The sequence below is a fragment of the Cyprinus carpio genome, chromosome B8 (assembly GCF_018340385.1).
Source record: "Cyprinus carpio isolate SPL01 chromosome B8, ASM1834038v1, whole genome shotgun sequence".
Lineage (NCBI taxonomy): Eukaryota > Metazoa > Chordata > Actinopteri > Cypriniformes > Cyprinidae > Cyprinus > Cyprinus carpio.
In genome coordinates, this window is record NC_056604.1 from 24,525,036 (window position 1) to 24,552,868 (window position 27,833).

Genomic DNA, 27,833 nt, shown 5'->3' on the forward strand with positions numbered 1-27,833 from the left:
GAGCCAGCCTGTTTCTGAAGTAGCCAGACCCAGAGCTCTTTCTTCAGCAGGTAAAGCAGCTTTAATAATAGAAATGTTAAAACTTATACACAGACAGAAATCTTGCATCTAAGGGACTGGTGTTTGGGCCGTGCACCCAGAGACTCTGGGTCTATCCCGTTAGAGATTATATAATCAGCTACATGTATGAAGACAGACAGACACACCGAAAGGAGACATTGGTGGAGATGTAAGAAAAGGTAGAAATGGGGTAAGAGACCCGGTATACGAGCGAGGCTACGATTAGCTCCGCATAAACCTGCTATTCTCAGCATCCCCTTGATAACAAAATGGACAATGTGATATTGCAGGTTACCAACAATCACTTGGACAACTGTGTCACAGTGTTTATGGAAACTTTGCAGCATGAAAACATCCCCGACCTAGCCTTCGAGATAGCAGGCTGTTCCCTTTACCGTGTGGGACGCACAGTAAACTCTAGTAATACAAGAGAAGGAGATGAGAGTGCTTACATTCATAACAGTTGGTGCACTGACATGACTTTTATGGAGAGACATTGTTGCCCGAATTTTTAATTTTTAATGCTTAAATGCAGACCATTATACTTGCCCAGGGAATTTTCAGCTATTTTTTATCATTGCTGTTTACATCCATTCCCGAGCTAATGCTAATTTAGCCATGGCAAAGAAACATGATGCCATCTGTAAGCAGCAAAACAATCATCCAGAGAGTATTTTTATTGTGGCAGGTGATTTTAATCATTCAGGTTTAAAGACTGTCCTGCCCAAATTTTATAAAAATGTGGACATTAAAGCAAGGAAAAACAAAACACTGGACCAGGTCTATACAAATATTCCTGGGGCTTATAAAGTTTATTGTTCACCTCATCTTGGACAGTTGGACCATGGGTCCCTGTTTTTGATCACAGCCTACAAACCTCTCATTGGCAAAATAAAACCATGAATTAAAACAGTGTACATCTGGAATAAGGAGGTTTCTTCAGCCTTGCAGGTCTGTTTTGAGCATACTAGCTGGGAGCTTTTTGAAAAGTCAGACATAGATATCTACAATACTACAGTTCTGTCTTACATTGTGGTGTATCAGGTGTATCCTTTGGGAGCTGGTCAGAGTCCGGGATGCCGTGCTGAGACCACAAGATAGAGAGGAGTGCAGGAGGGCTAGGGCTTACCTACACAGAGGCATCAGCAAAGCGAGAGTATTGGAAAAAAGTGGAAACCAGTGGAAAAAAGGTTGAGAACCACTGTACTACACACATGCTCCTTATGGGTTGGCAAGTAGTCCTACTTCTCCTGGTAATCTATACTCCACAACCCCTATCCAAGCACTGCTGGCTCATTCTCAGACCACGTTGATCACTTCTAGTCATATTACACTCGGCATTATCTCCCAGGCCTCTAGACTCATTTAATTGGGAAGATTTTGGTAATGATGGTCAATACACAGTATCCCAGAGCTCAGTGGCCAGTTGGTTGGGTTGTCAAACTGATACCCAGTGCTAATAGACGCATCAGGTCAGCTCAAGTCCAGGTCAATGGTTGTCTATACCTACAATTGGTGGCCAAACTTGTCAGACTGCTGGCACTTCCAGATGGAGGTGAAACTGACTCCAAAAACTAGGGAATTTATCTTTAGACATATTAGCTATGCTAATCTGGGGGCAGCTATTCTAAATTCCCTATATATGTGTACCCTAAAAGGACTTTTATTATGAATGTATGCTATTTAGTTTCCGCTATTTGTCCGGTTTATGTATAAAATGTCAGTAGCAAGTTGTTGTTTACATGTCTGAAACTTTTAGCAAATGTACAGTGATGTATATTTTATTCTGTTTGTTTCAGAATGACCACATTTAACATGTTCCTTGTGTTTGAAAAAAGACACAAAAGGCAAAGCTCAGACATGGTGCAAGTTCGCATTATAAATTTAGTGCTTCTGCAGAACATTTCACAACACAGAGAAAATATTTCACTTCTCTCTGAACACATCAGTTCTCGGCTTCCATAATCGTATGCCTTTAAAATTAAATTTGTATTTATGCAACTGCCATTCATTGTATTTGCTTTAGGTTGGAGCAGGTGCTGGATCTCAGCTGTAATTAAATACATTTGAGTGCATTTCAGGGGATCCATTTAGTATTCTATTTATTGTTGCAGTGTAATATATTTGTCTAACAGATACAAATACACAAAATGACAGATGTAATCTAATTACTCAGGTGGGTCAGGAAGGGAAGCAGTTGTGAGGATTGGTGATAGTTAAATACACAAAGTTTCCATTACTGTTTCCTTCCTCCCAGCAAAGGTGTTCAAAACAGAATGATGATTAAATATCTCAAACGATCCAGACTGTGTTTATGTGAGGTTATCCAGGATACTTGTGAAGTCACGTCCATGTCTTGCACTAAAAAATATTTAATGTCAGTGATAAAAATGTATACACAATGTGCTCGTCTGTGTTCTTTTATCCTGTGTTAACCCCAGAGCGTCTGTTCTGGTGCTGTATAATAATGCCAATACACCGTATATGGATGGAAAACTCTTGAGTCTCGTTTGACATCCTATGAATAAGGCATGAATTTCTCAGTGCAGGTTTGCTCATTTAAGACAGGTGAGAACTGAATCCTAAGGCAAAAAGGGAGATTGGAACATAAGAAGGGTGGTAGAAGGAGGGAAAAACAGCGGGAGGGAAAAGAGATCTTATTATAGGTATGGACTGGTGGATGGAGAAAGAAAATTAAAGTGACAGAGGCTCATTAATACAGCTCATTGTTCTGTCTGTGTCCTGTCAAGTCACTTTCTTCATTTTTCCATGAAGCTGTCAGATTATTTGTCTGAATCATAGCAGGAAATACCCAAGGTTCCATTCACACTTATTGGAAGTGAAGTTAGACTGCTGTGGCACGACATGCTACATCCTGATTAGACCTATAATTTGTCTGCATGAGGTAATTAACATTTTATTCAAAGCAAAGAACACATGGATGAGAAAGATGTTGTGTGTGAGTTGTTTCTGTTCATTTCTGTCTGCCCTGCCTGAGATATGCATGACCCTATGTAGACACTGTTCATAAAGCATATTCATACCTAAGCTGATTTGAGTCCTCATGCTATTCTTTTAGTTATTGTAATGCTTTAATTTTAGTCAAAAGAGTTGACATACACAATGGCATGCATTGATCAGCATGGCTGCCCTTGAGAAAAAGAAGTGTGCTTAATTGTATTTAATGTGCCTGTACTGTATATAGTATACTTCAAATCTTTGAATTATATTAAAAGAAAAAAAAAACTGTACTCGCAGATAATATAATATTGCTGGAATAATAAACCACTTAGGTATACTTAAAAAGACTTCACTTTCATGACTTTTAACACACTTAAAGTACACTTAAGTGAATAAATGATGACCATAAATGTGGCCATAAATGCAGCAGTACAGATATTTCAAAGACAATAGCAATTATGAAATTAAATATGAAGATATGCTTAAGTGGGTCAAAAACACTCAAGTTTAATTAACTGCATTTAATATAAATTTAAACTAAAAGTATACATTAAAAAATAAATGAAAATTAAAACTATAATAAAAACTTTAAATGTAGTATATTCTTTTACTAAAGTATATTACTTTCATTATCAGTACTCTATTTAAAAGTATGCTAAAGTGTGATTCTTTTACATAAGGGATGTCTAATAACTTTACAGTAATACACAGATCATTTTCTGTATAGCCTAAAGTACTTCCGACTACAAAAACAGAATTTATAGGAATTCAGTGACCTCTAAAAAATATATGGACCCAAAATATATGATGTCAAAATTTATTTTCTACTGAAAATAGATGAACATAATTTGAGTTTGTATGTTTTGATTAACCGTGTAATTAGAGGGGGTTTTACAGAAGTCCCCTAGTGACATTGATATATGAATAGTGAAATGACAAATACTGTATGTCACCATATGCAAATACTTATTGATATAGCAAGATATTTTAAAGTAAAATTTAAGAACATGCTCAATTATAATATAATCTTCAGCAAGTCAGTGTTCTGTCCATTCAGTCATCTTTGTATTGTATTTTGTGAGAACTCCAGCATCATTTTCCTTTTCTTAAAGCATTTAATGACTTTCACTTGTCTAGCCTACTGTAGTTGGGTTGATTCGGTCATATTAAACCATTTCCTTGACTTCAATGAAACCAGTAAATATAAATGTTGCTACCTGAAGAATATGATTCAGACTGGCAAAACCTTTTAACATCGTGTATTCAGTCATAATGCCAGAGAAGTTCAATACTATCTCTGGACTATAATCTCTGGACCCTGCCCTGAGTGTCAGTCATCCAATTTATTGTATGTGATAAAAGTGAATTTGGCTTAACATCAGTTAACATGACCTCCAGTAATAACTACATGGAGGAAAATAATTATAAATACACAAGAGACTTTTTGGCATATGGTGAGATATGATGGTAATTCATTTTTTCTCTCAGCTGTCTGTTTCTGTGCCTTTCTATTTGAGGCAAATATTCACCAGTTTCTGTACAAAACAGTCAGAAGCAGAGCATATTGTGCAAAACAACCTTAACTACACACATCAATACTTAAAGCATAAACTGTAAAAAAAAAAAAAAAAAATCAAGCTGTTTCAACTAATTATTTAGTAACTAGTTCCGCAGATATTTTATGTCTTCAAAGTGTTGCCTGAATTGTTATTTTTTAGTTGCAGCTTTACAGTAATAAACAGAACATTTTGGGTTGAAGGAATCAAAACTCCATTGTTTGGTTCAAAACTCCATTGAACCAAAACTCCAACTTTTCTGGCCAGACGAATCCAGCAGTTTAATTGCAGGCTGCAGCAAAGTTAGATTGTACAGAGGACTGATCTGGTTCCAGTGGTCTTGTCCCGAAGGCCATCTAGGTGACAAGGTTTTCGAAAGGGGCTCTGTCTCTGGGGCTTATCTGACATTCAGGGCTGTTGAGGACGTCTCTAGGTGCTGATCCACCATCTGATCTGGATACAGACTGGATCCGGGTGGCTACAGTGACCTCTGAATAAGAACGAGACAGCATATTAGCGTATGCCACTGAAAACAATAAAGCACATTTTAATTGTAGTAAAAAAAAAAAAAAAACTTACACATTTACACATATTACCTTAAGTCTTTATTGTGTAGTTGCAATTCAGCGGTCTGGTTACGTGCCAGTGTTTGGTGCCTTGCAAGAACTGACTGGACAGCATCTGAAAACTTGCAATGATGAGAAAGCACCAATGAAACCTTTGGCCACACCCTGATGAAGAAAGAAATGTAAAGTTTATCTAAAAAAATAAAAGAATTAATGCAATATTAATTAATTAAATTTGTGATTAAACAGAAGTTGCCACCAATTTTTTTTTTTTTTGGCACACATTTTACAAATTGATTGATCAATTGTCAGAATGTTTACTAAGCCATGGTCTCTTTACCAGTGCAGGGACTCGTGTGCACAAGTGATTCACTAGGGAACTGACTGAGATGTACCCTGCTTTGATAACGGCCTTGTGTAATGATTTAGTAGTTCATTTTGGTTCAGAACGACGAACTTCCCTTTCTGAAGTTCCATTCACGAGGCTAAAACTTGGAACCCGCCACATTTGAAAAAAATAGAGATTTAATCGTGGCTTGTTGTTAGTCACATTTAATGTTGTCTTTTAACTTCACGGGACAATTGCAAAAGTTCGCACATGCAATACAACCATGTTAATATTAAATAAGCGCATTATCCTGTTGTGGCTTACATTACATGTTTCGTTGTATTAAGCATCAATGGCTTATAAAAGAGAATGACTGCGCAATCTCTTCATGCCATCTTTTCACTTCACGGAAACAAAAATATCATACAATATGCAAAAATTTAACTTAAAGTTCATTATACAGTCATGGGCCAAAAGTTTTGGCAGTGACATAAATTTTGTGTTTTGCGAAGTTTGCTGCTTAAAGCCTGGCTCACAATGTGTGATTTTGGCCACGATTTGGTCATATGAGACAATTTTTGAAAATCCTTAAAGATTCCTAATCCTAGGCTAAAATCTGTAGTCTTTGATCGCTGGTTTGACATGAAATTCTGGCAGTGTCAGAAGATTTTGACTTCTCCTACGACGAACGTCAAACTGTCTTCGTTTTTCAAGACAAGCCATGATCAGAATTAATGCTAGATATTTCTTCTAACCGCTTAACTCCAGCGCTCCCGTCTTCCGCTCACGAAATTCATGATACATTGCCTTTGCTATGATAAACACTGGTTGCATCGCTGTTCTCATGTGGGTGTGTAGTGCTGCTTGCACTATTCTTCTTAAATACTCCGGTATTGCTGCCATTTATATTCTTTTAATGATTGCCAACATTACAGCCCTGCATGCAATCCTGCTCGCAGTCACTGAATGTGTATGAGTTGATAATGTAGAACTCCGGACAAGTTTTCTCCATTTTTAATGCGTCTTGACTGTCGTACAGTCTGACATTAATGAAAACTGAGATCCCACAGTGTGACATGATCATCATGTTCTTGGTACAGTCTGACAAGTACAATCCTAAAGGACTTTTAAAAATTGCACAGTGTGAGCCCAGCTTAAGCTTTGCAATCTTTGCAAATCGCCTTTCTTAATAATGTGCAAATTATCAAGTCTCACGATGAATGCAGCTAAAGCCAGGCTTACACTACAGGATTTTTGGCTGGATTTTGCTATCGCAGACAGATTTCCACAATCTGTGACAAAACCCCCCGATCGTGACCAAATCGGTGCTCGTAACGGTCGCCGAAGCTCGTCAAAGTGGTCATTTGATGCTACATACACTTTTACAAGTTTTTTTTTTAACTGAAATGTGTGTTGGCAATGTGTGTACACAACCACCCTTAAATAATAAAAATCCACCCACTGTTTTTTTTCTGCTCAAATCAAATCAAATCAACAGTCCCTCTGAGAGCAATTTGGAAGAGAGGGGCGGGGTCAGCAGAGCTCATTAACATTTAAAGGAAAATGCTACAAAACTGCATTCTCTGAAAAGAGCTGTTTTTGACAGGGTAAAAAAGGATTTTTTTTACACTACCATTGAAAAATTTTAAACAAACTATGTTACAGACTTTTCATTAAGACCCTAAAGAATCATATTAACTTTTGGAAAATGGGCATCGACCCCTTTAAGTATGAGCAGGTCAGCAACGTGATCCGAACCTGTCTCGAGCTATCACAGACGCTATGACAATTTCAAACCTGTTTGATGTTATCGCCACGTGATCGTAATGTAAGTGATACAATGACAAGGTGGAACTAATCCAGCCAGTCACAGTCCAGATGGTATAAACACTCTTATCATGCATCTTTATGAACAGAAAAGAAAAGCCACAAATTAATAAAATCAACTAACTAGAAATAAATTTAACAAATGCATAGATTGTGTATATAATACCACGTTTCATTGTACTGTTTAATTACCTCCAACCCTTTCTGCAGTACTGACAGTCCTTGCTGTCCACGTCTTCCAAGCCATTGTTTCTGCCATATTCTTTTTTGTTGTGGTTTCTTCTTTCTTTCACATAAAATAACTGCACAGACCAATTGAAGGGCTATTTGATCGTCCATACTTGAAGATATGGCCTATAATCGCTGTAATTTCTTGAGAGGATTTATGTGAGAAAACATATTTTCACTGATGGTCGGGAACGCCTCTTCACTGAATGTTTTGTAGTGTGTGCACCTCGTTAGCGTTGTGTTGTGTCGTATGTGCAGCTATGACAAGACAACGACAGATGAGAACAAATCCTGTTGCTTAGTGTGAGCAAGATTCGGCTAGTCTTTCATTCTTGTAGTGTGAGCCTGGCTTAAAGTAAACAGTCTCTCTGAGAGCGGGGCAAGGTCAGCAGAGCTCATTAACATTTAAAGGAAAATGATACAAAACAGCTTGCTCTGAAAAGAGCTGTTTTTGACAGGGTAAAAAAATGTGTTTTTTACACTACAGTTTAGAAATTTTAACCAGACTATGTCACAGACATTTCATTAAGACCCTAAAGAATCATATCAACTTGTGGGAAATGGCCATCCGATGACCCCTTTAAGTTAGGCTAAATAAAAATGAAAACAATTAGGCTACATTAATTCATGTCTATATTAAAATACTAGTAAATATAAAAATTATAGCCTATTTAATTGCCCTCATTTAACAAAAAATATTTTGAATTTAACGGTATTCAGAACAGAACAAGGATGAAAAATAAGTAGTTATAAAATTATATATTAAACTATAAAATAAAACACAAATTTGGCTATAGTGGCATTCATTATACACAGCATTCATGCAAAACTGAAACAGCATTGGGCTCATGAGCCTGTCTCATTCCCCAGATTCCACGTTTCCATTTTTGCCATATTTGTAACATTTGCTTCATAAACAAACATCAACCATCACACCTAAAAAAATCTTTATACTTCACTCATGTTCTAATATCCATGTATACGGGCCCCACACATGGCATGCAGAAAAAAAATAGTAATCTAAATCTTGTGCACGATTTACTATTTATTTCCCTCGATTTACTAATTCGTTCACTCGATTTATAAATCGTGTGCTTATAAATCGAGTGAACAAATTAGTAAATTGTGCGTACGATTTAGTACATTGCAGGAACAATTTAGTAAATTGTGTGCACAATTTATTAATTTTTCTTGCATGTAATGTGCGGGGCAATGAAATCCTTCACATGCGCAAAAAATGTTTGTTTAAGTGCTGCACACTGATTTTACAGCGGACCGGACTTTTAAACACAAAATTGCTTGCTGTGCTTAGTTAAACCATACTCATGAATTCTTAAACTGTTCCCTCGGTTTAACAAATCATGCCCATGGATTAAAAAAACGTACCCATGAATTTCCAATCCGTGCGCTCAGATTTTGTAAACCGCACTTTTGGTTTCTGAATCTGTACCCACAAATTCATAATCCGTGGGCACGCTTTCGAAATCTGTTCCCGCGGGTTTGTAAGATCACAGATTTGTGCTCCCCAGTCTGTGCCAGCAGATGATTCAACCACGCCACCTGTTTAGGTGTGGAATGCATTGTATTGTATTTATTACATTTTATTTTTCGTGGTATATGAGATCATGATCCGCACTCACAAAATAGTTTTTGCTTGCGCACTGATTCTGAATTTGTGGATACGGATTCAAAAACCGAAGGTACAGTTTACAAAATCTGAGTGCACATATAGGACATATGTGGGTACGGTTTATTAATCCGTGGGCACGATATGTTAAACCGAGGGAACAGTTCAAGAATTCATGAGTACGGTTTATAAAGGGGGATGAATTGCACGACCGTCGCCACAGATTTTTTATTTTTTCTCCTACAGGTGACTTCCCGGGCCCCATAATATTCTGAATGTTGACTAAATTTGAAAATAACCATTCATTCAAAATATGTTTGTGTAGACTTAATATAATATGTCTTCTCAACTAAGCCCACGCAATAAAATTAGCTCAACTTGAATAACATTTTGTTAATTTACAGTGTAGTTCATTTAGGCATTAAATATATCTTATAACTCACAGAAATGTCTCAAAATTAGTAAAAAGCACAAAGAAACACAAAAGAAGTGCAACAGATGGAGGTTTAAAATTTAATATACATGAAAGTACATTCATGATTTGAGGAAAAAACATCAACATAAGTTCAATACAAACTTTGGTACACTTTATATGTACATCATTACCAAATATCCAATGATATGATTAATAAGGTTCAAATGACTGTTGAGGGTATTTCTGTTGATTCTTTATTAAATGACCATCTGAATTCTTCACAAAACAAAGCATTTAAAACAGCATTTTAACTTAATTTTCTTTACTAGAAAATTGTGATACTCATAATTCATGTTACTTCTTATGAAATGAGTCCATAATGAGTCAAATAATTTAGTCTTTCATTGATTCTGGGTAATGTAGAAACTATAATACAATAAATCAAGTTATTTAAAATATATAAATAAATCATTTCACCAATTTGTTGTTGTCCTGAACACCAAATTATGAAGATTTATGTGAATGCTCAATAACATAAAATCAACAGTACATTTGTATATAATGTATATAGTGTTGAGAGCTGCAATGTGTCCAGGAGATTTTCAGATACTTCACTGGGTTGGTAAACAGCAGTTTTATACTATATATTTCAGCCTCATGAATGGAAATTTGTCATATGTGACTTTGTATTTATGGCAGGTCTGTTGTAAATGCTTTATTGCGAGCAGTCCAGATATCAGCTTTATGCTAAACAGCCAGCTGACCTCAGGCACACGCCACTTATTGTGGCCAGCAAAATAAAAAGAAAATGAGAAAAAAAAGTATTGATTCACATTAATACCTCAAAGCAATTTTCTAAAGGTGTATTGCTGGAATATAGCTTTTCCACACTGCAGGCTGTCCAGTCAATAACTGACTCTCCAATATGTGAAAAACAGAGAGAGGAAAACTACCGATGCTTCTGAAATACACTGTACCACACCATAAATATCTTTGTAAATGGTGCCTGACTGTTTAACTTTTCCAGGTGAATGGCTATGATGTTTTTTATGGCCACACATTAATGCCTTTCACTCTCGATGCAACCCTGCTTTTGGGAAACTCAAGCTTGTATAGTTAAAACATAAATTTCCCCACTCAGTCAGGCCCTAAAACCACCATGAACCATTTCAGCAAAACACAATCAATTAAATCAATAAGAATAAACTTGTAGCTATACGTTATGTGTCAGAAGTGAACAAACGCTATATAGTCAATGTGCTATCAGTGCTATGTTTTGATGAGTGCTTTGCTTAATACATCAGAAGAGCAGTGTGTCTCTGAGGACATAACTTTAAAATAAATAAGCGGTATGGAAATGATCAATTAATATCAAGCTATATATTATCAGTCAGAACTCAGGCCCTGTCTTAAATGATGCACTTACGTGGACCTGTGACTTCATAGACTTCATTGCATGAGTTTGTGCCAGAGGATGTTATGCTTGCCATGTATTTGTTGTCTTCAATGTGTCCTTTCACAACCTTCACAGCGAATTACTATTTTGGAGCTTATGTGGCATTATGTCACCAAAATACAGATTATGAGGAGAAATACAAAAATGAGGTTGTCAGCTGGGACAGGGCAATAGCAGCATGTTATGGTTGGCCGTACAGTGACACATAACCCTGTACATTGTTTTAACAAACATGCCACAAGAAAAAAAAAACATAAGGATGGCAAGATATGTGTATAATGATCAGTGTTGAAGTATACCCTTGTTAAAAAGAAGTACTCTTTAGCATACAGTTATAAGAGCACAGGAATAATATTTTAAAACAATATAGTTAAGTGTGACCTGAATGTGTACTGAAGTTAATTGCATGGTCATTGCAATTAAAATAAAAATGTAAATAAAATACTTACGTTTAAATTTATATTAAATAGATAAAAGGACTTAAACATATCTTTATATGAAATTTCATAATTGCGTCTGATGTATTTGAAATACGGTGACTGCATTTATGTTAAACTTAAATATACTTTAATGTCATTCCTACTGAAACTTGTATGTAATATATTTGTATTTATATATTTGTAACGATTAACTTACAATTTAGAACATTTAAAATATACAAACTTGAAATATAATATTTAATAACACTACCTTTAAAATTATTGACAAGTACTTTATGTGCTTTATTATGTTAGTGAATACATCAAAATAAATGTTCTTATTTAAAGGGGGAAAAAAATCTAAATTAACTTTTAATTTGGAATATTTTGCACTTCTTATAAGTGTACTTAAGTGCATTAAGAAATATAGTCATGAAAGTGACTCTTTTTAAGTACACTTAAGTGACTTTTTATTTCCTCAGTAATATATTATCTGCAAGTACAGTTTTATAGTATACTTTGAATATTTTAAGAACACTGGAAGCTCACATTCAATACAATTTAGCACACTTCTTTTTCACAAGGGTATACTAAACTAAGTGGCAACATAATCTTGATTAAATAGCTTTACTAAATCAGTGATGTGAATACTAGATCAGAAACTTCAAATAAAGTTGACGGATCATTTCATACATGTTACTAGACATCCAACAGTGTGTCAAAGTGTTATTATTCTAATAACTAGATGATGTTTTGGCTACATAAACATGTATGTATATATATATATATATATATATATATATATATATATATATATATATATATATATAATATATATGTGTGTATATATGTATGTGTGTATATATATATGTGTGTATATATATATATATATATATATATATATATATATATATATATATATATATATATATATATATATATATTCTTTTTTTGTTGTTGTTGTTGTTTTTTTTACAAATGCTACTTACAACATGCACGTAGTTTAGTATAGATCCACAGTCCAGTGAAAGTGCAAGGAACTGAAGAACTGACTCTATAATTCACTTGGATAGCTTTGGCAAATAAAGCCATTCTGCAAAGGACACAGTGTGTTTATATTGACTAACATTTAGATCAGTAAAACAAATTACACCTCTCACACAGAGCAACAAAATGTGTAAATTATTGTACATACTAGTTTGAAATAGGATACATTCTACTCCTAATCAATGACAGAATGTGCTTATATAGTCATGATGCCGTATAATAACTATTACATATAATCATTACATCTGTTTTTAAATGTACACATTATACACATATTGCTAGTTCTGTACCTTCCTTTAAAGAAATAGTTAACAATAATATACTCATGTTCACATCCTTCCAAATTGGTATAACTTTCTTCCCTTGGTGAAACACAAAAGGTTGGTCTTTAATTACAACAAATAGCAACCAAAGCTTACCAAAATATCATAAAAGTATTCCATATGAGTCATGTGCTATATTTCATGTTTTTTGAAGCCATACTATGTTCATTAGAGACTTGAGCCAGATGTTTACAATGAATCAGTTACAGTGAATCAGATCAAAATGGCTGTCTGATTGTTCCATTTGCAAATCAAACTGATCTGTATCAATTTACTGATTCATACCAAGTAATTAAAAGCTCACTGCAGGGAGATTTTCAGTTAAAAAAAATGACATAAATTCCATGTCAAGCCATAGTCATATGCACTAGTTTTGATCATTTATGGTGCTTTTGTGCTCCACAGCAGAAAGAAAGTCACAGGTTTGGAACAACATGAGTGATGATGACAGAATGTTTATTTTTAGGCAAGCTATTACTTGAATAGTGAAAATTCACTATTCTTTCTTCAATTCTTCAATTTCAATTTCTTTCTTTTTTTGTTACCAAGTCACATGGAAAAAGACTATGACAAGAAAAGGCCTCCTCCACTCAGTATTTCATTATAATGTCTCTCAGAGAGAACCTTGCTCTAATTGGCAAAAATGGCTTTCTGTGCCATTTAGAACTCACCATATAATGGCCACAAAACCAGCATGTTTAATTGGCCAAAGTCATTTTAGCAGTGGTTAAAACAGCAACGCAATTTGTAATGATATTTGTCATGACATGGTTCTCCTCTGCAGAGCCTAGCTACAGTAAGCCTTTCCTTAATATGTTTCAGTCCATTTCTGTGTTTAAAGAAGACAAGTGGACATCTTTGAGCAACAAGGACTTTCAAATGTCACAGATTTTCTCTTTCCAAAACTTAAATTCAGTCACTAATCTTGCACAGATTGACTGGCGTTGGTCTCATGTAGGTCCTCTGAATGCTTGAAATGTGGGTAGGTACATTGCCTTATAGTACATCCGATACATTTAAATGGTCTCTTTCTGTTCCAAACTGTGTTTCTTGTGTTGTTGATAGGTGCTAGCAGAGCCATTGCTCAGGATAGACCCCTTAGTAATGCCTGTACTGACTGTGGACAAAGGGAAACTCTCATAACTCTCGGGCGGCCCCCAGCAGCGGCACCTGGAAAGCAACGACTTCAGCTCCTTCTGGAAGTTATTGTTTAGGAACCCATAGATCACTGGGTTCACACAGGTCGACGCCATGGCGGTGAGGTGACATGCCGAGAAAATGGCGTCGTGTTGGCAGACGGGAATTGCTTCGTGGTTCCAGTCAAAAACTGTGTTGAAAACATTCAGTGGCAGCCAACAGAGGGCGAACGCTGCTACAATCGAGGCTAGCATGGCGTTGACTCGCTTTGAGCCTTTGGTCTTCTTCTGCCGCCCACCTCGAGCCCTTTCGACCATGTCTTTACGGCGACTCAGACGTAAAAATATGCGGAAATAACAGACGAGAATGAGAGCTAATGGTAAGCAGTACTGGCACAGCAGCAGCGTTGTGGTATAAGTGAGCCGATTCCCCTCAGATGGCCATTGTTCAATGCATATGAAGTGATCGCTGAAGGGGTTGAAGGGAAGGCTGAGGTTGTGGAAAGGTGAGTTTGTTAGGATGTTGAACGAAAGGAACGGAAGGGAGATAAAACATGCTACGATCCAGATTACCGCAACAGCCAGGTAGGAGTGTCTGACAACTGGTTTCCAACCGGTGGGATGGATGATAAGCTGGTGTCTTTCCAAGGCAATGAGAACCATAGAGAAAATCGAAACCGTTACAGACATACATTGAATGAACGGCGTCACCTTACACAAAGCCTCACCCAAAATCCATCGATCCATAAGGGTGTAGATAATGGTGACTGGTAAACACACCAAACAAACAAGGATATCAGAGCATGAGAGATTGACGATGAAGATGTTAGTCACATTGCGCATCTCCTTTTGTCGTGTGATGACCAAAACCAGGCAAGTGTTGCCCACCAGGCCCACTGCTAACATGGTGCTGTATGCTACGATGAGGAAAGTGGTGCTGCTGAGGGAGGTTGGACAGGCGGGATCCTCCAATAACCAAGAGCCAGAGCTGTTGTTCAGGTGAGACCGCTCCATTGCTGTCAGTTGCTGTAGTATCTCTTAAAAATGAACGATGACCTCTCTGTCCGGAAGCGGAAACCGCACCGAATGAAGTGGAATTGTCCAGCGCAAGGCTGCTCCTTCCCAACACCAGTTTTCCTTTAGTGCCCAAGATGTCTCATCATATTTTTTGCATAGCGCAGAACTGTTGATCTGGGAGACCTGAGGACAAAACAATAAAAAATAGCTCTCAAGATTAGAGGAAAAAAACGAAGCTGCAAAACATTACAACAATATGAACCCCCACTCCCCCCTACCCTGCTCAGAAACATCATGCCCATTCAAACTGGGACACATGCTCCCCCAAGATATTTTGAATGCAGCTTCCAAATAATATAATGATTATCATAAGTTAAAAACACTCACACGCAAATAACTGTTTAAAAGTGTAGTAGTCTATATGTAATAACATACAGCAACATTAACACCACTTTATTTATTTATTTTTTATTTAGTGGCGGAAATGGACTTCCATAAGTCTACACTTGGTCAGTCCAATCAAATTATATCTGTTACCCACCATGACGCTTATACAGTTGCATAAAAACAGGAAGCATTTTGTTAGAAACCAGAACAAAATACAGACCTTTTCAAGTGATCTACATTAAAAGTAAAGCAAAGCTTATCTCTTTGTTCACAAAAATACCCTTATTAGAAAAACAGGACAGTGACAGACTGAAGCGCCTTGTTCTGTTCTTTGATATTTCTTTTGTTCTGCTCTTTTCGACTTCAGTCATTTCATAACTTGAACACATTCTCTTCATCTCCCTCTTTGTATTCAGCACATCCAACACCAAAGCAATGAATTATGAAACATTTTCTGGTAACCCCAAAAAAAGGAAATATATCACACAGGCAACAAATGCATCATGCATGTTACTCTGCAGCTTGTGTCATGAATTTTTAATGCTTCAGCAGCGAAGTAGCCTGATGAGTGTATAAGAAAAACATCAACATTGTAATAATACCAGACAGTGTGTATCTCTAACAGAGAGGAATTCCATTCAGACAACACAATGCAAATAACAACATGATGATGCATGAACGAATGTGCTTGTGCTAATGCTAGACTTCACAAATGACGTAACCTGCCCACTTATAGCTGCCGCTGTCGCTTTAGTGTTCGGTTGGTGTTACTTGTTTTTAGAAATATTTACGATAAGACAAAAGCTACAGTTCTCAAGGGAAATGTTATAGTGGAAGTGTTAAAGGGATACTCCATCCCAAAATGAAAATTTTGTCATTAATCACTTACCCCCATGTTGTTCCAAACCTGTAAAAGCTTAGTTCCTCTTCGGAACACAATTAAAGATATTTTGGATGAAAATCGGGAGGCTTGAGACTGTCCCATTGACTGCCAAGTAAATTACACTATCAAGGTCCAGGAAAGTATGAAAAGCATCATCAGAATACTCCATCTGTCATCAGTGATTCAACCGTAATGCTATGAAGTGAAGAGAATACTTTTTGTACACGAAGAAAACAAAAATAATGACTTTATTCAACAATTCCTCTCCTCTGTGTCTCTCCAAATCAGTGTACCACCATTTTGACACAAGGGTACGTTTTTTATGTGTATTTATGCTTTGGTTTGAAAGCAAACACCGCATCGGCGCAACGCGGATGACACAGAAGAGCGTTCACCATCTGCGTACAGCGCAGAATTGCCAAAGTGATTAATGACGAAATTTTCATTTTGTGGTGGAGTAACCCTTTAACTGTCAATATGTTACGGCATGAAATAAGATGGCATGATATCTTTTAATTTTCATTTTACCACCCCACTATCAAGGCAACAGCAGTAAAATGAGCATAGCATTCATAAATTTAGTCAATCTAGAAGACCTATAGTCATTACTAGACAAATTAATGGTAGTAATAATTAATATCTTAGTAAATCTATCCATCTGTCCATCTATCCACTGAAATACATACTTTGGACAGATTTAAAATATATATATATATATATATATATATATATATATATATATATATATATATATATATTCTTATTTGAATGTATTTGTTTTTCTCATGTTTTGTTTAGAACATTCATATTAATCAAAAATATGTATTTCCCAAAGAAGGTGAATAATATCTATACAGAACATAGAAATAACCAACTAAATGATGATAATAATAACTGGTATTGTACAAAATATCTTAACCTAGTAATTGACAGAACTAGAACAGACTTACATGATGTTATACAATGTTGTTTTGAAACTGTTATGGAACTGCAGTCTAAGTGGCTAAAGCACAGGGTTGCTTGTACCTTAAAGGTTTCTGGTTTGAGCCCCACAGCACCATCGTGCCACTGTGCAACACACTTGTTGCACCAAAGGCACAAACACATATAAAAGGCACATATATATATATATATATATATTCAGCACTGGGAAACTCATACTTGTCTGTAAAACAATTTGGGCAGAGACCTGATAATTAAAGCAGCACTTACTCGCCCTCCTTCTCTCCATCTGTCTCAGATTTTCTGCATCCACTGATGCTTCTTGATTTCTTAAAGCACTCTGGCTTTGCAGTAATAGCTACTGAGCTTGCATGTAAGCACACTGGCAGGTGATGAATAACCCAGTTAGGTTTAACAATGGGTGAGAATCTAATTATGAGCAGAATCCTGCCGCTTTAAACCCAACTCATTTCCTCAAATCCACGTGAGACTTACAGCTAAAATACATTCAGCTACATATGTGACCCTGGACCACAAAACCAGTCTTAAGTGTCAATATTTCGAAACAGAGATTTATACATCTTGCTGAAGCTAAATAAATAAGCTTTCCATTGATGTATGGTTTATTAGGATCTGACAATGTTTGACCGAGATACAACTATTTGAAAATCTGGAATCTGAGGGTGCAAAAAAAATCTAAATACTGAAAAAATCGCCTTTAAAGATGTCCAAATGAATCCTTAGCAATGCATATTACTAATCAAAAATTAAGTTTTGATATATTTATGGTAGGAAATTTACAAAATATCTTCATGGAACATGATCCTTACTTTTTAATAAAAGTAAATAAAATAAAATTCTAAAAATAAAAGATCATTTTTACCCATACAATGTCCTAATACACAATATACAAAAACACACCCAACACACACTTGCACTGCACTATAAACCATTTCCAAAAATAAAAATAAATCCTTTCACTTTGGCCTCTGCCCGTCTCTCTTTTGGCTAAGAGAATAATAAGTCAATTATAGTAATATAGTTATATAATTATAGTATGGCTCTGTCGCAAATGTCTCCCAATTGTCCTCCGTTAAATAAAGGGTCACCCTCGTTAACAGTCTTTAAAACTAGAAATTACAAATCAGACACCTTACTGGAGAAAGTGTCTTAATCAGAAAAAACATCCCTGATTGAACTGAAAGAGCCTCCCAAGACTTCGACAGGAGAGGAATAAGGAATATAAGAGTGTAATTCTGCGTTCAAACAGTCAAATGACATTTAACAGCAGACGCCAAATGCTATTATTGCATAAAGCCTGAGAGATTACATAATCACCATGACAATAATGGCTGTGATTGCTATTAATGAATAATGCATTAGATTATGTGCATTTAAATTTATTTATGATTGTAAACTGTCATTTTGAAAATGTTGAAGTTTTTTTTTCTTTTTAATTTAATCCACATGAGTAAGAGTGCAAGATTCCTCTTCCTGACTAGAAATGATACAAAGTCACTTTACAGTGTGCTTATTCTTAATCACAATATTAACTATTTAATTATTTTGTTTTACATTATATGTCACAAAATAATACAGAACTTAAAAATGGTAAAGTGAAACATTTCCCTTTCTTTGTGTTTTCAGCCTTCGGTTCCCTTGTAACAAAAAAGTACACTTAAGCATAGATTTAAAAAGAGTACTTATAATGGAAATAATATACTTTAAAAAGAAGACGCTTAAGTGCAGACTGAATGTATTATTTTCAGATACTTGATTACATGTTATATACTATTAAAGTGTATTATAGTTTACATTTATAGTAAAATTCAATTAGTTGAACTTTAGAGTAATGTTTTTCACCCTAATTGAATTTTAGGATTTAAGTAAATTTGAAAATACTTTGAAATATGGTTAAAATGTACTGCTGTATGTACAGACAAGCATTTATGATAAACTAAAACACAATATATATATATATAATTTCTATTGAGACATATGTCATGTTTTTAAATATAATTGTAATTACACATTTGAAATTATCAAGCTGTAATTCAGTTCCTTTGTGTAATATTGAGTAACATACTACACAAAAGTTCAAATTATAATAAAGAATTTCACATGTGCTTTAGTATGTTAGTCAACTCAGCATGTCAAAATGTGCATATGATTTAAATGTAACTTAAAGTAAAACATTTACAAAGTGAACTTTTAAAGAGCAGGTCATATGGTATTTTAAAGTGTCCCAATATTGTATTGGAGTCCCCTACATCAGGTATAAATGCATCTAAGGTCAGAAAACATTGTAATTTTCTCAGAATATACATTTAATATTAGAGTCATTTGCCAATGATTAGGAAATGATTCGTTTCAAGCAAGTTCGGAGCAAGCCCCTCCCTTCCTCAAGCCTACTCTGCTCTGATTGGTCAGCTGGCCAAACCTGTTGTGATTGGCACAGAGATGAGTCCTTGAGCCAGTTAGCCAGGGCTACCATTGACAAAGCACCTTTACATAAAACAATAATATAATCAATCCGTTCTTATAATGACATAAAATACAAAAAATAGTTATGCAAGCGAATCGTGCCCACAGCTAAAGTTTAGCTGCTAAACTGTGAACACTTGATACATACGCCAACCGACTAACAAATTAAACAACACATTAAACAAAACAAAATATAAACAAAAAAATGTCTACTGTAATAAAAGAAGAACGAAAGACAAAAGACGCTTGGTCTTAACTTTTAATCAGAACGCAGAACAGTTGTATCACAGGAGCACCAGCCGAAATCACTCATCTCTCCCGCATTAACCCTGTAACTGCCAGTGCAGCACAATAAACAGCAGTTTCACAATTATTATAAAGTCTGTGTGCTACACTACATTCTTTATTATTAAACAAAGTAATTAGAACAGTCTACAATAATCTACACATTCTTAGGTTCACTGCAAATTTTTAGAACTACTTCAGTAAGACAGTAATATCGTGCTTTACCTGGAAACCTAAAGCTGCACTAGGTATACATCACATATTGGCACAAAAAAATTATATTTTGAGCACTCAATTGAAAATGTACACCTAACGTATCAATCGTACTACTTACAGGTCGTGGTTCAGAGAGCTTGTTAGTCCACATTAAGAAGATTAGAAGCCAACGAAGATAAAAGCCCCAGATTAGAGAAGCAGTTCTTGATAAAATGACAAGCACACAACAAAAGGCTCGAACTGTATTTCTGTGGTATCCTTGAACACCGCGTCTTCTCAACATGATGTAAACGCACTAATAGCAAAAGTGTTTGTGGGCAGATCAGACTCTGTTCGTATTTCACAGGCAGGCGGGGATTATGCAAATGTGTTACCCAGTGACGTACACCGGTAACAGGCAAAAGAGTCGAAAATATAACGACTCGTTACGGCGATTCAGAACCGACTCTCTCTTTTGAGAGACAATATCTTTATTTATCATGCACTTTTTTTGATTAACAACTTTGCAGAATGTTTTCATTTAAGGATAGCTACGTTATAAACTGCAAAACTTCAAAAACACATATGACCTGCTCTTTAAAAAGTGTACTTAAGTGTTTTACGAAATATATTCAAGTGACTACAGTTGTACATTCCATACAATGAAACATTTTTTTTTCACAAGGTTTAACAAGCTAACAGTTTAGCCTAATAGCTTAGCATAGCCTAACTGTTTAATAAAAACTCTATTGACTAGGTAGAACAATGCACTACATTTCTTTGGCACTAAGAAACTTTTTCCCCAGCAAACACAAAGCAACATATTACAAATCCTGACAGTTATACAAAAGTGAAAAGGGTATCTTTGTACTTAAAAACAAGAAAGCAGAGGAAGAACAGTCTTTCATCCATCTGCCCTAGTTAATCAGTAAATATGATGGACCTCAGCCATGTTTTAGCATTGACAAGGTCACTATAAACTGTTGTTGTATGGAAATGAGCAGCGTGAAGTTTCTTCAAAAATTCACCTTTTGGGTTCTACAGGAAAATAACGTAACATGGGTTTGAAACAACATAAGGGTGAATAAATGATGCAATTTTCATCATTCCCTTTAAGAAAAACTCCATCATCCTCTTTATGGAGACATTCATCTAAATAGAAATAACTAGCTGCAGTGTAATTAATATAGATCCCAGAGGGTTATTGCAGTTAACTAACAAGTGACAGTAAATCAATCACAGAGTCTCAGCACAGATGTGCCTCACATGCGGCAGATAAGTGGTAATAAAGTTCATTATTGCCCCCTCAGTCTCGCATCTCTAACCAGCCCTCTCTAAAGGACAATGATTGTTTTCAATTAGGACGGTAGACTCTGCCAGTGAATATCCTCCTGGGTGAGAGTGTGTTGCAATGAAGCAGAGATGCTCTGTTCAATATCTGTGACAAAGAGCGCATGATGCACCACTGGTTGCACACAAAGGTTAAAATCTCAACAACATCTTCCCCACAGAGCTCTCATTTCAGTCTCCATGACTCCTCCATTCTCAAATAGACAACATGGCACGAGAGAAAGTTCTGACCAGCCCAGACGTGCTAATGCCTTAATTCAAGCACCTGTAACATGGAAGTAATGTAAGCTTAAAATGTTGGCTTTTAGACCTAGCTTTAGCTGGTCTGTTGGTTTAGCACCTGTCAGTAGATGCTGTAACAAATACCTGAATATATACGCTGTAAAAAAATGACTGTGAATTTAACAGTAAAAGACTTTAAAAATTCTTCAGTAAAAACCTATTAAATGGTTAACGGTAAATATGGTAGTATACCATTTTTTTTTTTTTTTTTTTTTAAGTGAAGAACTGTTTCTTAGTTTTTATAGGGTTGTATGTTACACCTAATGTTGTTAAATGAATGTTTATTGCATTATTTCAGTTTCATGTGTGTTACCATGATGGTGTTTAGTGCCTGTGTGAATGACTCTGTGCACCTTCTATATATGTTAGTATTTAAAAGCTGCTTGTAAAGGGCTATGGTTCATCATGTGACTTTCTCATCACCACCTGCATTTGGTGGTTATGAGAGTATTACAAAGGTGCAAAACAGATTTTAGTCTGGTATATTAACATTATATTAGTTAATGAAATTATGGTATTTAACTGTAAATTTAAGTTAAAAGCAAAAAACCTAAAATGTTGCTACCATATTTTTATGGTAAAAATCCGGCAACCACAGCTGACATTTTTTTTACCGTAAATTTGACAGAAATTTTTTTCAGTGTTTGTGTGTGCACGGTATATATATATATATATATATATATATATATATATATATATATGGTTTAGCTGTGACCAAATAAAAGATTTAAATAAAATAATAAGGTCTGTAACTTTTATTTAGTAAAGATGCATTCAAATGATGGAAAGATGCATTTAATTTAAAACTTACAGTAAAGACTTGTTTAAAAAAAAAGAAATGCAATGATGTAAAACATATTTAATTAATCATAAACAGTATAATGCAATGAAAGTACTGCTATTATGAATATTAATGAAGAATGTTGGCATTAACATGTAAATTACTATGAAATTATTATCAAAGAAAAGAGGTAAAATAAAGTTTTTTTCTGAATATTACTACACATATTACTACTTCACATGAAATATATATATATATATATATATATATATATAACTGGAAAAAAAGCAAGCTCTTCTGTTTAAAAACAGAAGTGCATCATGAAGCTCAGTGCAAGTCCATTATGGTTTCTACAAAAATATTAAGAAACACAACTGTTTAAAATATTGATGATAATAATAAGTTTCTTGAGCAGCAAATCTGCATGTTAGAATGAATTCTGAAGGATCATGTGACGCTGAAAATTCAGCTTTGCATTACATGAATAAATTACATATTAACATATATTAAAATAGAAAACAGTTCATTTAAATTGCAACAATTTGTCACAATATTAGTGTTTTACTGTATTTTTGATCAAATTAATGAAGCCTTGGTGAGCTTAAAGACTTCTGAAAAAGATGTCAGATTTCTTTGCTCATACTCTGCCATTGAAATGAATGGGAATGCCAGTGGATCTCTCCAGGTATTATAGAGCTGAATGTTAGAAACTAGCTGCCATGCTCCAAAGAACTTCCTTAAGATGAATATCCAGGAGGGCACTCAACTCATTTGGACTTTGCTAGCGCAGTAGCTGAGACCAGCTGAAACTGCAGGTCCCTGTTGACCATAGACTTCTGTTTTGGCAGAAGTGCAGGTATGAATTTTTAAGAGGTGCTTTGTGAGTTCATGGCTATGAAAGCAAAATGAAGTAATGCTGATACTCAATGTACTTGTAAGTTACCACAAGCAATGGCTTTTTACTGTAATGTGATAGTATAGTACCTGGTGTGTATTTGGAGAGAAAAATGACATTGCCTATTATTTCAGCTTCAGAAAACATGCCACAACGAGCAGGTTTTGCCATCGCTCTGTGACACTTGAGCTTCAGAAACCTGTGTATTAGCATGCATAACGCAAAGAATGCCTATATTTATAACAGAGCTCGCCACGGGCGAGCACACCCTGTGATGGTGGGGGGATTTCAAGATGAGCTTTTGCTTTGATAGCTGTCAGATGTGGCACATCCAACAGTACTACAGTCAAAAGAAGACATCCCATAAACATGCATGTTTTATTAAAGTTAATGAACAGTGTCATGGTGTGAAGTGTGGACAGACATTCATTAGCGGTTTCATAATCTAAAGGGGAAAAATCATGATTTCCATTCAAATACAGCACATTTTAAACATGTCTCTGCGCCTGCTGAGCATTTATTGAGAAGAAAAACAGCATGAGCTTTACTAAACAGTGGGGTTCAAAAATCTGACACCGCTTTGAACATCTGGGGATTTTGTCTTTTAGATCCTGGACCAATTTAAAACAAAGAAAAGTTCAAAAGAAGTGTTAAAATGATGATATAGAATTATAATAAAAATAAAATAAACAATTACATTAAAAAATTACAATGAATACTTTAAATATAACATTAAGTAAAATGTATAACAAATTGATAAAACAATAAATACAAAATATATATTAAATAAATGCACTATTAAAGATTCTGCACCACTTACATCACTAATGCAGGTCATTTAATAGGTAATTCTGTTTCAACGGTCAACTTTTTATACAGAGAGACAGATGTTCTTGCTTCCATTAAAGCAGAGGTTTCTGATCTTTTGCAATGGGCTCACAAATATGATCATCCTCATGCGAGGGACCCCCATCCTAAATTTAAAAACCCAATTAATATTTCGAAAATGGTCATTCTTCATCAAGGACATGGTCATTTGTAATTCTGATCATATCATTTGCAACAAAAAGCACTGGATCAAATTAGAAGAAAATAAAGGTTATATAAGTGACACGTCTCAAAATCTCACTTCAGTTTTTTCTTAAAGACACCTTATCTCCCAAAGGAACTTCATCTGAAAAGTTCATGCTGTACTCCCTCTTCTCAGATCTTACTTCACCGCTATAACGAGAGAAACAAACTAGTTTTAGATCAGAGAGGCAGCCATCAACTGAATGTGTCACAGATGAAAGGTGGCTCCTGCTGCACCTGCACTCTATCAGCCATCTCACTTTCAGACTTCTACACCATCTTTTACACGTTTTAACAGAGAGTAGAAGGAAGAAGGCTAATAGACCTTATTTTGATACTAAAACCATATATGCGACAGCCAATACTGCCTCTCCACACAACCAATACTTATCTTGTCAGTCTTCAAGCAATGAAGTTCAACCATCAAGTCAAATTGGACTGTATCACGTCAAGTCAGATGAACTGTTAATAAAAGCAGTAATAAAAAACCTAAGAATCAGGGAACAAAGACTTGAGTTCAACCACTTAAGAAGCAAAGCTCAAATACTATTTAAATACAGCTTTTCAAATGAGTTATTCTAAGTCAAAAGGGATCAAAAAGAAAATCTGGCCTCAAATGCAGAATGAGTGCAAAGTATGCGATCAAGGACTAATACTAATGCTTATTTCTAAGATGCTCTGAGACTATATAAGGTCAAAGTCACAACACAGAATGAGAAAATATATCTTGCTATCTGTTTTACTGAAACGTTTTGTTAGTGAAGGCCTCCAAAACTCTTACCAATATCTGTAGAAATAAGGAAATGATAGAAAATGTTCACTGTCAAACCTTGCCGAAGTTGATCTGATCTGCATTCAAAACATCATAGAACATATATAGCTTACATTTGTTCTTTTTTTGCGCCTGTGCTACTCAAGCACTATTTATAACTGCATGCCTCTTATGTAACAGGTATCTTTCTTTTTCATGTCGTTGGCAGGTGATAATGAGTAGAGTTGAGTGTGAAAAAGCAGCACTTGCCCATTTCTCCAGCGAGTGTGAAGACAGTGCATGAGAATCAAAGCTTTTGATGCATCAGTGTTTGTGTCTGTCTTTGATACCTTGGGTTGTTAGGGATTTATGAAGTTAGAAACAGCTCTGAAGGGAAATCCAGCCCAATTATAATGAGGACAGCAAACTGGTTATGAATATCTAGCACTCATAATATTCACATGGTGGAAATGACTTTGAGTATTCACTCGTTGAGGTGTTTTTTTTTTTTTTCTCAGAACAGAGCACTTGTGTTAAGAGGCTGGCTCTTACTGAAAGATATTTACATATTTCCTTCATAATAAATGTGAAAGCAAGAATAATGTCTATGAGACTAGCAAATCCCGGTGAACAGAGATTAAGGTTTTCTTTGCTGCCTTGAATGAGAATGAGGTGATAGTAATTAAGCAAATCTAATGTGTTCAGCATACTTTGTTTATATCACTAATACGCATATCTGAACTATGATGAACAAGCATGCACAAATAAATACTGTTTATTAAATTTCTGATTTAATGTAGCTTCATCTATCTTGCAACACACATATACACACTCTCTAAGAGATGTCATTGAGATGAACAAAATAGAACAGAAAATCAGGAGAATAGAATAAAAGAGAACAACAAAAGAACAGGACAACAGTATAACATACTAGGATTTAACAATATAGAAAATAACAGAATAAATCAACACAGAAGAATAGAATAGAATAGAATAGAATAGAATAGAATAGAATAGGTAAAAAATAACAGGACAACTGTATAACAAAACAGAATTATTCAATATAGAATATAACAGAATGAACCAACAAAGAAGAATAGAATAGAATAGAATAGAATAGAATAGAATAGAATAGAATATGTCAACAAAAGCACAGGACAATAGCCTAACATAATATAATTTGTTATTATAGAAAATAACAGAATAAATCAACAAAAGATAGTAGAGTAGAATATAATAGAATAGAATAGGTAAAAAATAACAGGACAACTGTATAACATAACAGAATTATTCAATATAGAATATGACAGAATGAACCAACAAAGAAGAATAGAATAGAATATGTCAACAAAAGAACAGGACAATAGCCTAACATAATATAATGTGTTATTATAGAAAATAACAGAATAAACCAACACAAGATAATAGAATGGAATGGAATAGAATAGAATAGAATAGAATAGAATAGAATAGAATAGAATAGGTCAACAAAAGAACAGGACAGCAGCCTGACATAATAGAATTGGTCAATATAGAACATAATAGAATAAACTAACATAGAATAGAATAGAATAGAATAGAATAGAATAGAATAGAATAGAATAGCGATTATTTTAACCATAAGATCACTGACAGGACTGAATGGTGAACAAATGATCCGATCGGAACATCATTGGAGTCTCCAACGTCATATACGACTTTAGAAAAAGTACGTAACACCTTTCAGAGCCTCTGCATCCAGGAATGAGCGAGGCAGAATTCATAATGACAGAATATAAAGATCATTTTACCATGAAACGACGACGTTAAATGTTTCGGTAAGTTCCCTCCATTAACACGCATTTGTGAAACTCTGCTCAGGCGCATCTTACCGTGTGTGACAGGCGCAAATCCCGTCTCCGTGACTGTGGCTCTAGATGCACTGTTATCTTCTGTGCAGGAGTAACCGGTGGTTCGAGGAGCTGAGGTTTATCAACCAAACCTGAGGCGCAAGAAGGAGGTGCCTTCAAATATCGAGCGCGCGAGACTCGTTCACACATGGACTCGGTCTATCTGTTGACACTGACTTCACTTCCTTAACGTGTGCGGTTCCAGAGACCGATATACTATGAATAATTATATTCCCTTCAAAATCGTTTCTTCCTAATTAAAACCCACACTGAAACTACTGCCATTGATGCATCACAGAATGTTCTGTTTCAAAAGATGATTGTTGTCAAAAAAATAGTCTTCACGTTTGAGTAAGGACAAGTTTTGAAAAATACAATGAATACAAATAGTTTGTATATATTCTTTTTTCTTCTTCTTCTTATTTTCATGCCTGATCTTTTTGATTTCACATGGAACTTTTGGGACTATTTAATACCAGTTCTCATGAAATTAAGAAATGTCAAGTGTCATGCTTCCATGTTATTTATGCATTTTGAGCTATTAAAGAGACAGTCCACCCGATATTGAAAATGCTGTCATGTTATACTCTCCCAAGTTGCATTTATGTATTCTTATTTCTTTCTTTTGAGAAACATGAACAATTTATAATTTGAACACTGTTGGTATTTGGT

At 35.2% G+C, this 27,833-nt stretch overlaps 1 protein-coding gene across 1 annotated transcript; it reads right to left on the minus strand.

Annotated features, from left to right (window-relative positions):
• Positions 1 to 12,375: 12,375 nt before the first annotated feature.
• On the minus strand, positions 12,376 to 27,603 carry LOC109060476 (neuropeptide Y receptor type 1-like). Its single transcript, XM_019077654.2, has 2 exons — positions 27,144 to 27,603; positions 12,376 to 15,149 (listed from the first exon to the last, which is right to left on the minus strand). Exon 2 carries the CDS (start codon positions 14,961 to 14,963, stop codon positions 13,830 to 13,832), a length of 1,134 nt encoding a protein of 377 aa, XP_018933199.1. The 5' UTR covers positions 14,964 to 15,149; positions 27,144 to 27,603; the 3' UTR covers positions 12,376 to 13,829.
• Positions 27,604 to 27,833: the final 230 nt, after the last annotated feature.

Coding starts and splice junctions, on each gene's coding strand:
- LOC109060476 (XM_019077654.2), bottom strand. CDS start 14,963: ATGGAGCGGTCTCACCTGAACAACAGCTCTGGCTCTTGGTTATTGGAG.